General features: G+C 39.0%; 1 protein-coding gene across 5 annotated transcripts in view; it reads right to left on the bottom strand.

Moving 5' to 3' along the window:
• Positions 1–907: 907 nt before the first annotated feature.
• mid1 (midline 1) overlaps positions 908–17,688 on the bottom strand; it is a 37,357-nt gene continuing 20,576 nt past the window's right edge. For all 5 annotated transcript variants that reach the window (XM_049485278.1, XM_049485279.1, XM_022665623.2 and 2 more), the window contains exons 3-10: positions 10,226–10,321; positions 8,757–8,864; positions 6,818–6,966; positions 5,966–6,093; positions 4,066–4,209; positions 3,139–3,300; positions 2,240–2,444; positions 908–1,361 (exon numbers count right to left, since the gene is read on the bottom strand). In XM_049485278.1, coding sequence (XP_049341235.1) covers positions 1,013–1,361; positions 2,240–2,444; positions 3,139–3,300; positions 4,066–4,209; positions 5,966–6,093; positions 6,818–6,966; positions 8,757–8,864; positions 10,226–10,321 — 1,341 coding nt within the window. In that variant the 3' untranslated portion in view covers positions 908–1,012. The remainder of the gene's footprint in view (positions 1,362–2,239; positions 2,445–3,138; positions 3,301–4,065; positions 4,210–5,965; positions 6,094–6,817; positions 6,967–8,756; positions 8,865–10,225; positions 10,322–17,688) is intronic.

Genomic DNA, 17,688 nt, shown 5'->3' with positions numbered 1-17,688 from the left:
ATAACTATAACATTTATAGTTTTAGTCTTATTTTTGGTTTTATTGTCCATGTCTGCACTGATGTTTTAAAAATCATATGATCATGAAAACTGGCCTTGAAGGCATGGAAAAGTACAGTAATCGCAGCCTGAGAAACTACCTGCACCACATAGGGTTGGGCAATGCTGTAAAACATTAAAATCTCGATATTTTTCAAATAAATGAGCGATTTTTGATTGAATGAATGATTGAATTTAGTTTTTTAATTTGGAGCATTTTAAAGAAATACTGTCGCAAGCAGGTTTCTTTAACCACACAAGCAGCTTTTATAATAAACAGAGTAAAAAAATAACCTCCTTATATTTCTGTTAAAGAAAAGTGCAAAAAATAAACACATAAAGGTCACATAAAAGATCAAAACATCGAGCCTATCTACTGTTTTAGACTGGAGAAAAGTCATCTGGCATTTGATTATCAAATTAATTAAATTAATTTGATCAATCCTACAGCACTTCCACCATGTGTGGTCTTTGTATTTTAGTATTTTTACTTGTATTCTTCTAGCTGTAATTGTGACTTGTGTATTTGGTTCATAACGGTGCTTTAATTACACTACCGACAGGTAACTCAAATAATATGGCAGTAAATCCTGGGACTTTTACACACAGCTCAGGGGAACATGAGAATACGACCAAAAGTATGTTCTTCTTAAACCAGTTAGAAATAAAATAAAAATGCATATTTTTCCCACAGCTAGTTTGTGCCCTGCTCTCCTCTACTGTTTGCACACATTGTGTCCCATAATGTTTCTGCAGGCGACCAAATGAATAATGTGAATTAATGTGCAAAGAAAAGGTCAACAAAACAGTCCAAACTGACCTTAAATACGTTTAAGGTCAGCAAATACGTTTAAAACTGCAAAAGTCCAAAGCTGTGATTCAGTTTCCAAAAGTGGCAGGATTTTGTTCATTCTGGTTTAAAAGTGTTATAAATGCTGATAAATCTGATAAAATCACAGATCAGACAGTGCCCCCTATGCCCGCGGGTCATTAATCTCCAGGTGGTCGGGTATGGGCAGGCCGGTCAGGATGGTCAGACACTTGTTCCAGACGTTAAAGACGGGGCAGACGGGCTGGGAGAAGGCGATGTCGAAGGTGTGCAGGTGCTGCGTTCCTGCAGCGTCGTAAAACGCCAGCGATCCCAGATCGTAGTCCAGCAGGACGCCGATGCGCCGCATGTGGGGCGAAGGATCCACCGCCAGCTCTTTACCGCTGTGCCGAACCACCCAGGAGTTATTGCAGCGGGACAGAACCCACGAGGCAGAGTTCTTCCCCACCCACTCGTGCTTCGGTGCAGATTTATAGGCGATGCCGATGGCGAACCTGTGGAAGATGAACAGTGTTGTTACTCTAAAGGTTCGACCATGTGCTTTTCAGAACGTAGATTTTGTCTAAATAAGTTCCTAAAGCATCTAAGGGAAAACTAAAGAACTACTACTTAATCAGCCTTTACATGCTTGGTGTGTGATGTTTGCTTCTGCTCTAGTTTTGCGCTAAAGCTTACAGCATAATTTGGCTGATACTAAGATAACAATAGTAGATATGAACCAAATGTTGGGCACATTAAATTATTTAGCGGAAAATGGTACAAAAAGCATTTTCTGTCTTCAGAAAAAAACAGTGAAATTGCTACATAATTTATAATGATCAGATTTATGAATAGAATAACTCTACTTTATCTGCTAAGGTAAATTTATGATAACTCTACTGAGGTACATTTATGAATAGAATAACACAACTGAGCTAAATTTATGAATAGAATAACACCACTGAGGTAATGTATGATGAGAATAACACTATTAAGGTACATTTATGATAAGAATAACTCAATTACTCTACTAAGGTACATTTGTGATAATAAAAACTCTACTGAGGTACATTTATAATAAGAATAACACTAATGAGATAGCTAAGTGTGTGACTAGAATGGCACTGCTGAAGTAAATTCATGATTGGAGTGGCACTATTGAGGTACATTTATGATTAGATTACCTCTTGGTAGCTAATGAAATTAGTTAATGAAATTCTCAGAAATCTTAGTATTCATACTTCCGCCGAATGTTAAGTGAAGTTGTTTGTTTAGTTTTGGCCTCAACCTCATTTTTTGTTGGTTTTATGGGGACTAAATTATACTATACAAAAAAGAGTGGGAATGTTAATGTGAATGTGCTTATGAATACTATCAAAAATCATGCACTCACCATGTGCTTCCTCCAATCAGAGTCTCCCAGTAGTGGCGTCCGCTGTCGATGTAGACGTTCCCAGTGACCCCGTAACTCCCAGTGCTTCCGAACCGGTCCTGAGAGCTCTTCTTAGAAGATGTCTCGTCTCTCTCCACCGTCAGGTTATCATGAGAAACCTTCAGCTTCTTGTGAGCGGATTTAGAGTCCAGCTTAAACGGCTGACCTGCAGGTTTAGGATCACATTACTCTCATTTTACAGCAGAAATATTAAATATGATAAAGACTTAGGGCAATCAGTGCTCCAGTAGTCATTCCCTTTAAGAGTCAGGTGAGCTCTGACTTTGGCGCGTTCGTATCATAACAGTGCAGCGCTTTTGCGCGTCTCAGCAGAGACAGATACTGAGCTGCACGTTCACACTGTGAAGATACACAAGAGAACAGTAATGTTATTTTATTCTCATTTCTTTATAATGTTTAGTTAAAAGTGAAGTTTTCATGACTGCATGGCTAAAACAGGATTAGGTGGCTGACTGTTGACTGTTGTCAGGGTTTTAATCAGTCAGTGGCGCACATGTATTTTCATAGAAACACTCTAAACACACCTCACTTCCAGACCAACGCACCCATTGGTGTAAATAAATTCCTAAATGTAAAATAGACTGTTGACTGGGTGTAAGATATTGTTTCAAAGAAATTCTACATTTTTATTACACTGTATGGATAAAAATAAGGTGTAAAGCATGAGGAAAATAAGTTGATGTTTATCTGCTTCACAGGGTCTTTCTCTGTTTTGGACATACTTACATATACGATATACAAGGATTAGACAAGTTTTGTGTACACATTTACACATCTGTAACAGCAATAGGTGCTAAATTTGATCAGTTTTGGGTAAAATACAGAAACGCAGAACTCACTGTTGGTCTTCAGTTTGCCGGGTTCACTGCTGCGGCTGCCGGCGTGGTTCATGGCCTTCACAACGAAGATATACTTGGTGCCGCTCTGCAGGCCGTGAACCGTGTAGTGATTCTGCTTGATGTTGGGCACCAGCATCCAGCTATCAGCCGAGTTACACAAACCTTACAGGAGTAGTCAGAGACAGGCAGGGTCAGTATCGAAATAGTAAAAATAATAAACAATATACTAGAGTGAGCAGGCAAAAGGGTCATACATGATGAATCCAACAGGAAAAGGACTAGGCAAAAAGGGTAGTCTTAATACAAAAATAAGGGTCTGCAACAGTAAACAAACGGTACAAATGGCAAGGCAACAGAACAATGGCCGGAAACAAGGAAAAACAAACAAAAGAAACGCTTAGTAGAAGAGTGAGCAAGCTAGATTCAATACTCGACCAGGAGGAACTGAAACAAAGGGGTATTTATACTAACAAGACCAGGTGTGTGTAATCAGAAGCTTGGAGAGCATGAACGCCGTAGTGTCATGTGATCAGCAGAGTGAGTGCATGCTGGGAGTTGGAGTCTTTAATGTGTAAATCACAGTTTGGAGCAGGCAGACTGACAGCATCAGGACTAACAATTACACAGATGATTTTATGATATTGTAAAATAATTAGGGATGCACTGATGTGGAAATGCTGGGCTGATGGTGATATCCGATAATACACATGTATATACCTGCTTATATACACATTAGACTAGACTTTAAAACTAATGAAAATGAGTAAAAATGAGCTCAAATAAAAAGGAATTTTCATAGTAAGTAGTGTTGCCAGTGTCGGCCAATTACTGCACTGACCTTCCTGTGAATGTTAGAGCCAGGTGTGAAACCTCTTTTTTAAGCATTCTCTTTCTGCACTGTGTGTGTTTAGTGTTTTTTTAACTTACTGACGACGTTGGTCTGTCCGGTGAAGATTGTGTACTGCAGTTCGTAGGAGACAACACTGAACTCATCCTCCGCTGTCCAGTGCACTGTGATAGTGTCGTAGGACGCTGTGCACAACTCTTCACGGATCACCGGCGGATTCGGGGCTACAAAAATAAAAAATTATAAATCAGTGTCTTCTAAATAGCAACCTGTTTATGGTTTATCTTCAAAAAAGCAAGGGATTTGAATATAGACCAAATCTGGATGGCTGTAAATACACATTTTGGTGGTTGTCTACTTTGGTCAGTGTAATGTTTATTAGTTTGATTATCTCACCACTTAAGGGTAAATTAAATAAAAAAAAAAATCATTGCTTCCCCTCCCAATTGAATTTCAGGGAAAAAAGACCAAAAAAAACTTTACTCTTTACTTTTTCCATTTTTGAATCTTGTAACAAAAGTAGGTTGGATTATTTCATCAGAATTATCATCAGGGTTTGATAGATAGATTGTTTCCGGTTGAGAGTACGCTGTGTGCTATTGGCTGCCACTTTCCACTGGTGTGTGGATGAGTGCTGAGTATAAATGATTGCGTGTAAAACATAATTGTAGAGTGTCCTTGGGTGTCTAGAAAGGTGCTATGTATATATATATATATATATATATGTGTGTATCTTATAACATTCATGAATTAATTTATTATCACCCACAGTGGACAGTGCAGAACAGAGAAGTGCATTTCTGTTTCTTATATATATATATATATATATATATATATATATATATATAGTATATTGGATAAAAAAAACTCAATGGTTTCCATATATTAGCGCAGTGTTAACAGCATTATCCACCCAGGCGTAAGTTTATCGTTATTGTGATGTTGTGCTAATGTGTCCAGTACTCATCCTGAGGCAAGAGGCAAAGAAATGCTGGATCTATGAGACTTTGGAAAGTAGGTCTTCTCTTAATACGACTTCTCAGGAAGCTTTGACGGCTCTAAAGCACAGAATTCTCAAAGTGCTCTCAAACAATAGTCTGAAAGTTGAGCTAACTCCCTCTCTCTGTGTGACTGTGCTCAGCTGAAAGTGTCAGAATGTAGAGATTACTGCCAAAAGCGCAGATATCAAACGATGTCTCTACGGTAAGACTCTCCAGCTGTGACTGAAATAGGCAACCATGCTGCTAGACCAGAAAAAGAACCCACTAAAATCAGTGCATGTCTTACAGAAACCCAGGGAAATCCAAACATTCAGCTCCTCACTTCAGTTTCTGAATCAGTTTCTCTGATTTTGCTATTTATAGGTTTATGTTTGAGTAAAATGAACATTGTTGTTTTATTCTATAAACTACAGACAACATTTCTCCCAAATTCCAAATAAAAATATTCTCATTTAGAGCATTTATTTGCAGAAAAATTTAAAAATGGCTGAAATAACAAAAAAAAAAAGATGCAGAGCTTTCAGACCTCAAATAATGCAAATAAAACAAGTTCATATTCATAAAGTTTTAAGAGTTTAGAAATTAATATTTGGTGGAATAACCCTGGTTGGTTTTTAATCACAGTTTTTTTCATGCATCTTGGCATCATGTTCTCCTCCACCAGTCTTACACACTGCTTTTGGATAACTTTATGCTACTTTACTCCTGGTGTAAAAAATCAAGCAGTTCAGTTTGGTGGTTTGATGGTTTGTGATCATCCATCTTCCTCTTGATTATATTCCAGAGGTTTAAACTTTGGTAAAATTAAAGAAACTCGTCATTTTTTTATATATATTTTTAAGTGCTCTCTTATTTTTTCCAGAGCTGTATTTGGCAAATGTTCCAGCATTTTTCCATTTTTTCCATCATCATTTTTAAACACCTCTACAGTACTGGCGAACTCTACTGGGTTAAGATGAATGATGAATCTGATACTCACCGGTTAGATAATCCAGACCCTCCAGGATCTTCTTCTCTCTGCTGAAGTCCAGTGCAAAGGTGTCAAACGTGTCGTTCAGTTTGACCTCTGGGATCAGGATCTGTGAGGAAGTTGTTGCCATTGAAACTCTGAAAACGATGGAAATGAAGAGTTATGGTAAGGCTAGAAGCTTCTATAAGCACAATAAACTCATTTACACCTTATGAGAACATGCAACTGAAGTGTGGATCATGCCTGGTTAAACATTGACTAGATCTACTGTGGCTAAAATAGACCCCCCACCCCCAAATCTCTCATTAGTGTTGTATTAACTATGTTGTTCATTAACATGTATGAATCAATGACTCTTGTATACAATTCTACTATGTACAACATTGGTTTTAGTAAAAATTACATAATTAATATAATTTCCGCCAACTTCACCAGAACACAAAATATATGATAGTCTATTATTATTTCGTTATATCAATTGCTTTGCATAATAATTCTACTTTAAATGTAATGGTTAGATGAATGAAATTTGTAAATTTTGTATTTAGTCTTCTCGTACCACAGAGTAACACAGAGTTACTGTAGCAGCTCAGAAAATGATGCTTGTTCTTATAGCCTACAACACAGAGACCAAGCAGGTAGCCTAGAGGGGATAACTACACACTGACGATGAGTGTCTGTCAGAAACTGGGGGATGCTCCGAGTATGCAAATAGATTGTGCCAGAAGCCAATGGAAAAGAAGCTGCCAATGACAACAGACTAAACTACATGTGGCCCCAAATGATCACTTAACTCAAAATACGTAAAACAGGTTTAATTTATTTTAGTGGATTTACAGTGTTGGTGTTAAACTAGCGTACCTCTCTGCGATGTTGCGTGCGGTCTGCAGGAAGCGAGCGTGATCCGTCTCTTTAAGCACCTGATCAGCCTGGGTGATGAGGGAGGACGACCTCTCGATGCACTGCTTACAGCTGGATATCTGCTGCGCCAGCTTACGCAGCCGGACCACCTGAAACACCACGTGTGGAGAAGATTCAGTTAGAAAAGCCAAAAAAGTTTGCTTGCTTAGAGAGTAATTTATATTCTTATATTAGATTAGAGCAGTGAGGTTTGAACTATAATGAAAATAAAAATAAAATAAAATAATAAAATAAAATGCTTTTCTGGTGAGCTTTTTGTTTACATTCCTCCCCTGTCTCTCTGTCGCGCTAGACTGCAGTAGTGTATTGCACCCTCACAAAACAGATTTTGCTCATTCAAACAGCCCCAAAATGTTTTTTAAAAAGCTCAGTTTTAACGACTTACAAAAAAAATGTGGGGTTTAAATCAGGCTTGTGCTCATAATGACAGTTTATGTGGCGGGTCGGGTCAGGGCTAGATTTGTTAGGCCTGATCTAAGCTCTATCAGATAATCAGGACACAGTCAGAAGAAGAGTGAACTACAGTTGACAGGATCTCTCTCAGAGAGTACTGCTCACCTGACAGGACTGATACTGTGATTACAGCGATGTGACAAAAGAAACAACACACTGGACACCTATACGAGTGGAATCACATGGTAGATGTTTCTTATAAAGTGGCCAGTGATGAACTGTTTACCTGGAACCCTTATCATTATGATGATAAGGAGATCAGTACTGTTGCTTTAATTTTGGAGAGGATGCTGCTGTTATCTGTTCTGCAGGGTGGTGCTCCACCTTTCACCCTGACATACGGAGAGGAAGGAAACACCACTCCTCTGAGAGAACAGGAGCTTCCCTTTTCCCTCTTCTATCACTTTATTTATTATTAATACGTGGAAATACAAGGTAAGCGGTTTTAAAGTGAGTGGAAGAGCAAGGTTCTGTAGGTGTTCCTAATAAAGTGGCCAGAGTGAGAGAATGGAAGCACAAGGTTAGGTAGGTGTTTCTAATAAAGTGGCCAAAGTGAGTGAAAGCATAATGTTAGATAGGTGTACCTAATAAAGTGGCCAGAGTGTTTCTAATAAAGTGGCCAGAGAGTGAGTGGAAGCACAAGGTTAGGGGAGTGTTTCTAATAAAGTGGCCAGAGAGTGAGTGGAAGCACAAGGTTAGGTAGGTGTTTCTAATAAAGTGGCCAGAGAGTGAGTGGAAGCATAAGATTTGATAGGTGTTTCTAATAAAGTGGCCAAAGTCAGTGGAAGCACAAAGTTAAGTAGGTGTTTCTAATAAAGTGGCCAAAGTGAGTGAAAGCATAATGTTAGATAGGTGTTTCTAATAAAGTGGCCAGAGTGTTTCTAATAAAGTGGCCAGAGAGTGAGTGGAAGCACAAGGTTTAGTAGGTGTTTCCAATAAAGTGGCCAGAGTGAGAAAATGGAAGCACAAGGTTCTGAAGGTGTTTCTAATAAAGTGGCCAGAGAGTGAGTGGAAGCATAAGGTTAGATAGGTGTTTCTAATAAAGTGGCCAGAGTGTTTCTAATAAAGTGGCCAGAGAGTGAGTGGAAGCACAAGGTTAGGCAGGTGTTTCCAATAAAGTGGCCAGAGTGAGATAACGGAAGCACAAGGTTCTGTAGGTGTTTCTAATAAAGTGGCCAGAGAGTGAGTGGAAGAACAAGGTGCTGTAGGTGTTTCCAATAAAGTGGCCAGAGTGAGGGGAAACACAAGGTAGATAGGGTGTTTCTAATAAAGTGGCCAGAGAGTGAGTGGAAGCACAAGGTTAGGTAGGTGTTTCTAATAAAGTGGCCAATGAGTAAAAGAAGAAGGTAATTGTTTATGTTGGGTTCTTTACTGTTTCCACTACAACTGTTCTTATGGTTTATCGTTTATTTTAATGTATTCGTACCTTTCCCTCTTTTATCTTGGTTCCGATGATTTGTCTCCGCTGCTGGATGATGTCGATCAGAAGGTCGCACTCCTCTATCAGCTTGTTCTCCTGTCGGGATGCGTTCATCTGTAAACAGTAGTGAAAACGTATGAACAGCACGGCAGCTGATCACCGACAGATTAGTGTCGCTTCGGCTGCAGACGAGGGCGTGACTCATGGACCCACATATGCTGCGGCTCACAGATTCACTCAGTACAAACAAACCATCACAGTCAATTACGCTACAGCTGAGTCACCGGCTTCTTCTCAGCCAGCGCTCAAAGAGTCGACATGTTCATCAGAATGGAAAAAAAACATCAGTTGACCTTTAATTTACAATAATAAACCTCAAAAATAACATCTAATATTTAATGAACTGTGGCAGAGACACTTTTTGATACAGAATATAAACAGAAAATACTATATATACCTTTACAACAATGTCCAAGCACTGGTACTGGTATGGTACTGTATTTGGTAGCACCTTATATCAGTTTTTCAGACAAAGATTAAACCTACACTTGGACTACACAGTTTAGCTAGGCCAATTGCCGAGTAGCATCACAGCGCTAACGCTCGGAGGAAAGCGCAGCGACTCGGTTCTGATACATCAGCTCACAGACGCAGCCTTGTGCTGATCCACATCACCCTAGGAGTGATGAGGGGAAAGAGAGAGCGCCATCTACTGTACTGTACCCACCCAGAGAGAGCAAGACCAACTGTGCTCTCTCAGGTCTCCGGCAGCTGATGGCAAGCTGCATAACCAGGATTCCAACCAGCGATCTCTCAGTCAAAGTGGCAACACTTTAGACTGATGGACCACTTGGTTCCCCACTATACAGCATTTTCAATAGAGATTTGCCACTGGATTGTAGATATAGTAAATACAGCTCTGGAAAAAAGTTTTGCTATTTATAGGTTTATGTTTGAGTAAAATGAACATTGTTGTTTTATTCTATAAACTACAGACAACATTTCTCCCAAATTCCAAATAAAAATATTCTCATTTAGAGCATTTATTTACAGAAAATGAGAAATGGCTGAAATAACAAAAAAGACGCAGAGCTTTCAGACCTCAAATAATGCAAAAAAAACAAGTTCCTATTCATAAAGTTCATAAAGTCGCTTTAAGAGTTCAGAAATCAATATTTGATGGAACAACCCTGCTTTTTAATAGGTTTTTTTTCTTGCATCTTGGCATCATGTCCTCCTCCTCCACCAGTCTTACACACTGCTTTTGGATAACTTTATGCTGCTTTACTCCTGGTGCAAAAATTCAAGCAGTTCAGTTTGGTGGTTTGATGGCTTGTGATCATCCATCTTCCTCTTGATTATATTCCAGAGGTTTTTAATTTGGTAAAATCAAAGAAACTCGTCATTTTTAAGTTTAAGTGCTCTCTTATTATTTTTTCCTGAGTTGTATATAATGGATAAGTAAAATCTCTCACCTCGACATGCTGACAGGTCTGGATCAGCTTCCCCATCAGACCCTCCAGCTCATTATTGCGCTTGACCAGGCTGCTCAGACTGGATTCCAGTCCTTGCTGGAGATGGAGAGAAGGATAAACATTCATCACTCTTTAAAACAACATATTAAACATATACACACACATATATACACACATATATTTATCTTCATCTGCAGAAAAGAAAAAAAATCCTAGTAATAAACAATAAATAATAGTGTAATAAAATAGTAATAAACCCCGTACATCCATCTGTGCTGTTCTTTTTGTACTCCACCTTCCGCCTGGATCCGTCTCTCAGCACTGTGAGAGTCGTAGATGCCTGTATGAACCCGACAGCCCGAGAGGAGGAGGACCAAGAGGAGGAGGAAGAGGAGGGAGAGGAGGAGGGAGGGAAGCACTGATGTGAAGAGAGAGAGAAAACCAGACCATGCAGAAATCCCTCTCTCACCCACTGGCCTCAAATCCCCCCCGAGCTCCAGTCCTCATCCCCAGCCTCCATCAGACCTCAGCTCCAGCCCAGCAAAGGTTTTAACCCTATATAAAAGCTTTTATCACTTAAACTTCCAAATCCACTCATGCAATACATACTGGATGCACGTTAATGCGAGCTGCGTAAACACAGCAGTTTACACAGTAGGTCAGTGTGGGGGTGGGTGGTCAATCCTCAGCCTAATCCCTGATGTACAGTCAGTGTTTATCCTGCTGCCTCTGCTGCTGTTAAACGCTAAAATAAAATAAAAAAAGAAAAAAGCGAGCAGCTGCAGCATACAGTATGTATTATCTGAAAAATTCATATCGTGCCGCATTACGCTGTCGCCGCGGTTTAGAACTGATGAAAAATGCAGGCTGTGATTACGGTCTGTGCTTTAGAGAGCGGTGCGGAACAGCGAATTACGTAAAGTAAACTTTTACAGAAACAGCTTTTATCCTCTCAAACTTTTTTTTTAAACTAATAAATCATTTTAAAAGGTTAGATTATGGATTATGTTTGTTAAAAGTTTGTTATATCCAAGAGTGTAAGAATATGTGCATGTGTGTAAGAGTATGTGCATGCATGTAATTGTACGTGCATGCGTGTAAGTGAGTGTATGTGCATGCATGTCAGTGTGTGTACATGCGTGTAAGATTATGTGCATGCATGTAAGAGTATGTGCATGCGTGTCAGTGTATGTGCATGCATGTGAGTGTATGTGCATGAGTGTAAGAGTATGTGCATGCATGTAAGTGAGTGTATGTGCATGCATGTGAGTGTATGTGCATGTGTGTAATTGTATGTGCATGTGTGTGAGTGTATATGCATGTTCATGCGTGTGTGTATGTGCATGCGTGGTACTGTATGTGCATGTGTGTGAGTGTATGTGCATGCCTGTAAGTGTGTGTTTATGTGTGTGTGTGTGTGTGTGTGTGTGTGCACGTTCAGAGTCATGGGAGCAGAATTAATCTGGTGTAGTGAGTCACGGCGCTGCAGACGCAGGACGACGGCTCTTTTGGGTCAAAGCTTTTCCAGGTTGTGATCCAGTAATCCGCCGCCAGCGTAACCCCTGCCTTTTATTGAAGCTTCCAAATCTTTAATTCATGCCAAACACAGGTGCTGAAAGCCACCGAGAGCTTCTATATTTAGCAGGGTTTTATTTTAGCAGAATTAGATTGATCTGACCTGTGATCTGAGTTCAGTTTAAAAGGAGGATCAGAGACCTCAGTTACTCTCATTTAAACCCGCAGGTCTGAATTCGTCAACATTTCATCAGTGATTACAGATTTTTACAGCTACAGTTTACTGTATTAGCTGTAGATAGATACAGCAGCTCACAGACGCAGCTTTGTGCTGATCCACATCACCCTAGGAGTGATGAGGGGAAAGCGAGAGCACCATCTACTGTACTGTACCCACCCAGAGAGAGCAAGACCAACTGTGCACTCTCGGGGCTCTGGCAGTTGATCGCAAGCTGCATGACCAGGATTCGAACCGGCGTTTTTCTGAACATAGTTTTAATGTTATGAACTGCTGGGTGTATGTTTTTCACAGTTCGGTTTTAGAAGAATGGATGAATGAAGATAACATCACGTCTCATCCGATAGTATCGCTGATATCACCTCCACAGTCCTGCATTCCCCCGTATCCGGCGCTTCAGGGGCTTTATGTTCTTAGACACCGGTCTGCAGGAGAAAGTGTCGGCTGTCCAGGAAAAAAGGCTGTTTTCATGCCCAGACACTTTCTGTCCACCGGGGCGATTTCCTGCACTATCAGGTTCGGTCTCAGGAAGGAAAAGAGACTCCCGAGCCAGAGGTGTGGAGCCAAACACCGCATCCAAACGGAGGAAGCCGCCAGACTTCCCTTATTCATCCGTTTCAAGTTACTCTCTGTTTATTAGTTACAGCAGACAACGATGTGATCACCTGCCAAGTGTGTGTGTATAGGTGTGTGAGTGTGTGCAGGTGTGTGTGTTTGTTGAGGAATAGCTCTCTTCTAATTATTTAGCAAGAGGTCCTCTCCAAACTCGCTCAGAATAAAAAATTAAAAACAGACTGAGTTCCAGCTTCTGCAGCAGACGTGTATAGTCATTTATTATTTAATGTTCTCACACAACAACAAATATTGTATTTTCCTGTAATAGGGGGATGGGGGGAGGGGTCTCAGAACAAACAAATAATAGACCAGGACCAACCACAGTTGAGGGAGGAGTCTCAACATTGAGGAAGTAGTCCAGAACAAATTAGGAAAAAAGAGTAGGATCAATCACAGTCTCAGAACAAATGAGGAACAATCGTGGTTGGGCAGGGGTTGGTGGGCGATCTCAGAACAAACAAATCATAGACCAGGACCTCCACAGTTGGAGGAGGAGTCTCAATGCTGAGGAAACAGTCCAAAAGAAGAGTATGACCAATCACAGTATCCGAAAAAATAAAGTGTTACTAACGGCCAATCGTCATTGGGTGGGGTTTGGGGTGGGGTGGTAACAGAACAAACAAGTAATAGACCAGGACCATTCACATTTGAAAGAGGAGTCTCAGAACAAAGTAGGCAGAAATTAGGACCAATCACAGTTGGAGGACGAATTTCAACATTGAGGAAATAGTTCAGAACAAGAGTACGATCAATCACAGTCTCTGAAAAATAAAATGTTGCTAAGGGCCAATCATAGTTGGGTGGGGGGTCTCAGAACGAACAGATAATAGACCAGGACCAATCACAGTTGGGGGACAAGCCTCAACATTGAGGAAATAGTCCAGAACAAGAGTAGGACCAATTACAGTCTCTAAAAAATAAGGGTTATTAAGGGCCAATCGTGGTTGGGTAATGGATGGGTGGGGCGGTCTCAAAAAAAAAAAAAAAAAATAGGCCAGGACCAATCACAGCTGAAAAAGGAGTCACTGAACAAAGGAGGCAGAAATTAGGACCAATTACAGTAGGGGGGAGGAATCTCAACATTGAGGAAGTTGTCTAGAATAAATGAGGAAGATAGTAGGATCAAACAAAGTCTCTGAAAAATAAAGTTTTACTAAGGGCCAATCGTGGTTGAGTGGTGGTTGGGTGGGGGGGTCTCAGAACAAACAAATCATGGACCAGGACACATCACAGTTGGAGGACAAGTCTCGACATTGAGGAAACAATGACCAATCACAGTCTCTGAAAAATTAAGTGTTACTTAGGGCCAATCATGGTAATAGACCAGAACCATTCACAGTTGACAGAGGAGTCTCAGAACAAAGGAGGCAGAAATTAGAACCAATCACAGTTGAGGGGGAGGAGCCCTGAACAAACAAGACAACTATTGGTACCAATCACAGTCAAAGGAGAAGAAGGAGCATTAAGTCTCAAAACAAACAAGACAGAAATTAGGATCTATCACAGTTTGGGGTCCAATAACAGCCAAAGGAGTCTCAGAACAAACAAGACAGTCATTAGGACCAATCACAGTTGGGGGAGGAGCCCAGCATCTTTTCGATAACTATTGGAACATTTAGCAAAACATGCAAGACAATTTGAAGGGTAAAACTGTAAAATAGAAATGTGTTTTTCTAACAGAGCTGTGTCCATAAAGTCACGGTCTCAGAGTCTCAGAGTTTTAAAATAAATGATGCAAAGATTGAACGGGATGCCATTTGGGGGAGGAGTCTCAGAACAAATGATATACTGTACAAACTCAAACCACTGAATAATTGTATTCAAAATATTTCTGCTTCAGAATATAACTTTTGCTTAACTTTTGCAACTCGTTTAACTGTACAGTGAGGGGTGAGTGAGGCTGAGCTTAGCGCTGATTAGAAATAATGAGTTCTTCCACAAACATTTAAAGACATTTAAAGACATTTAAAGGAAAAAGTCTGGCTCTGAAATAAACACCTCGATCATATTTCACATCTGCTTTAGAGTCTCTCTCTGAGTCTCCTGCTGCTGCCAAGAGTAAAGACCACAGGGTCCAACACCAGAACACCAGCAGAAACAGAGATGCATCAAATATGATACAGTCTGTAATGTGTTTCTCTTTAATATTTATTCTAAAAAGACTCTTTTCATTTCAGAAGAGCATGAGCTGGAATGTTTACTGGCTGCTGGTTTCAGCGCTGCCAAACTTCAGATTTGGAGATGTTTCAGATCTGTCACGCTCAAGCAGCTAATGTCCCTCAGAGCCATCACACAATTGGAGATGTGAGAGTCAGGAGTCAAGAGTAAAGGAAACATCAGTGAGTGAGGGATTAATATTTGTGTTTCTGATAAAAAACTTTGATAAACCCTATATATCCACATGCAAAGCATTTAAACTGAGACACATCTGTACAAATCTGAATATAATCATAATTTAAACTCCTGTAAATGTGTGCAGATCAGGTCTAGATTGGTTCTAGATTGGATTTTAGGTCCAGTTCTGGTCAGTACTCAATTCTAGGTCAGTACCCACATTTAGACCAGTACTAAGGTATTTGTAAGTAATCAGGTCTAGGTAGGTACTCAGATCTGGGTTAGAATCTAAGAGCCACTATACTTATTTTTTATATATAATTATTTTTTCCATTACTAACTGAAATGTGTTCCTTTAAAAGTAATAAATCAAACGAGTCATGTTTACAATTTGTACAAACATTTCCTAACCTTTAAAAATGCTTTTACTGTGGTCATTTCTGCCTCTGCAGCTCCTCTCGTGTCCAACTGTGCTATAGTCGAGGATAGCACCTCTACCTCCTGCCCCACCCCTAAACCCATACATCACCCAGTGCCCCTCCCAAACTACCCCTCACATTTTTTAGCCTGGTCAGTACTCAAATGTGGTTATGTACTCAGGTCTTAGTCAGTGACATTTTAATGATGTTAATGTAAGCTTGAAGCTGTTGTGCTCTTTTTGCTTTAAGTGCAGAACATTTTGTGTGCAGAACCTTTTAAATTTTCAATGGAAGTCAATGTAAAAAGAGTTTATTTCATGTTATCTTGGAATATTTCCATCGGTCAGTTCCAATAATTTTTGGCGCAGGGTAAAGGACAGTTTGTCAGTTTAAATTGACATTAAAGATTAAAAGATTATAGATTAAAAATGGAGATGCTTGTTTTTCATTGAACAGCAACAATATGCATTTATCCCAGGTGGTTGTATATCTGTGTACTGGTATAAAAGTACTGTTTGAATAATCAATTACTTGTGTAATTCACTAATTTAAATGTGTGTAGACTGGTGTAGGTGCACTGGTTAAGTGTGTGTTTATTGTGATGTATATCGTCACTGTCCAATGAAAAACAAGTATCTCTAAACCAACAGCTTTACAGGAAAGAGAGAAAACCTTCATAATTTTAAATAGAAGTCAATGAAAAAAGAGTTTATTTTAGGTCATATTAGATCATTTCTTTTGGTCCATTCATCAAGACATTTTGACACATAGTAAGAAGGAACAGTTTTGTGTGTTTAAATTATGAAGTTAAAAAAAAAAAAATGGAGACAAGAATTTCATTGAACAGTGACGATATGAACAGCCAGTGGAAACAATTTTCTCAATTTTTGTCGATTTTTAGTGTGTGTTTACTGGTTTAAGAAGATAGATGGATGAGGCTTCAGTTCTTGTTGGATGCGCTGTGTTTTTTTCCCTTAAATGTGAATTTGTGTCTTGCTAATCCACAGTTTTGATTAGTATTAACTTTTTCCTGTTTTATTGAATCAGATAAAGAAACCAGTACGAGATTTATGACATACATAGACCTATATTAGATCACCTTTATTACAGATCGAGTTTAACACAGGGACAGCAGAAATGATCACCTTATTAATATAAGAGAGCAGATTAAACTGCAGAAATAGCAGAAACACTCAAGGGTCTGAGGAAAGAGGTCAAATATCCTTTGATTCGGCTGAAAGGAGACCAGGACTGCAATAATAAAGCAGTGTCTTTTATTATACTGACGCCAATATGAAGTAATTGCTAAAGCCTCACATCTAAGAACTGTAGTCGTGAATTAAATTCTTAATTCCAGATGAAACATTTGAGCCCCTCCAGTCAATCTCAGAAAAGTCAAGAGCAGATGAAAGCAAAAACACTGCCTTAAAAAAAAGCTTTAATACTGAATAATGACATGACAGAGCTTCCCTGAGGTATTCTGACATCTCCAGTCATGTCATCTAAATATTAATCCACTCAAAAGTTTAAAGCTTCAAGACTTCTCCTGTTACATTCTACAGGTTTTAAATTATGCTTTTTATTAACATATTTTTCTCTTGTATTGGTCTTCTCTGTACATCGTCTCTCTTATCTCCCCTCAGATTAAACGGATTGATACCACTTTAAAATAAGGCTTCTTTGTCAAGGCTTTATAAAAAGTTCATAAAGGAGTTTATTAATGGTTATAAATTAAGCTGTAAATACTTTAAAAACATGAATAAGCACTTACAACTTATAGAAACAATAGAAAGAACAACAGTGACAAAGACTTTTTTAACATATCTAAAAAAAATAATATAGAGTTTAGTCAGTTTAGTCAAAGTTATTAAGATAAAAGTTATTAATGATGTGAAATACAAAGTAAGATAAGAATCTAATAAGACCTGAGGTTTAACAGTATAAACAATTGTAGAGTCATTATTTGCCCATGCTATTTATGTGTTGTAACTAATTAACAATGGTTTATAACGTAATTAATAACCATTAATACACTTGTTTATAAAGTATTTGTAAACCATTTATGAAGGAACCTTATTTTAAAGTGCTACTAATGGATTAAACATTTTTTAGAATGAGTTATTCAAACAAGCAGTGGTAAGGTCACTATTGAAAATGGCCTCTCCATTAGAAACACATTATCAAACTGTGCAGAGATACAGTATCTACACACCTACATTAAAGCAGAAGTCCCTAAACCTTTTTCTTTCAACGTTCATACTTATGAAAGAAGACATATTCCTGAGTATTTCTGAAGAGATAAAATATTTTAATTAATGCTTTCAGTGTCATTTCACCTGGCA

Source organism: Astyanax mexicanus, chromosome 11, assembly GCF_023375975.1.
Source record: "Astyanax mexicanus isolate ESR-SI-001 chromosome 11, AstMex3_surface, whole genome shotgun sequence".
Lineage (NCBI taxonomy): Eukaryota > Metazoa > Chordata > Actinopteri > Characiformes > Acestrorhamphidae > Astyanax > Astyanax mexicanus.
Note: the sequence above shows the minus strand (reverse complement) of the source record. Positions and strands in the feature narration are given on the sequence as shown.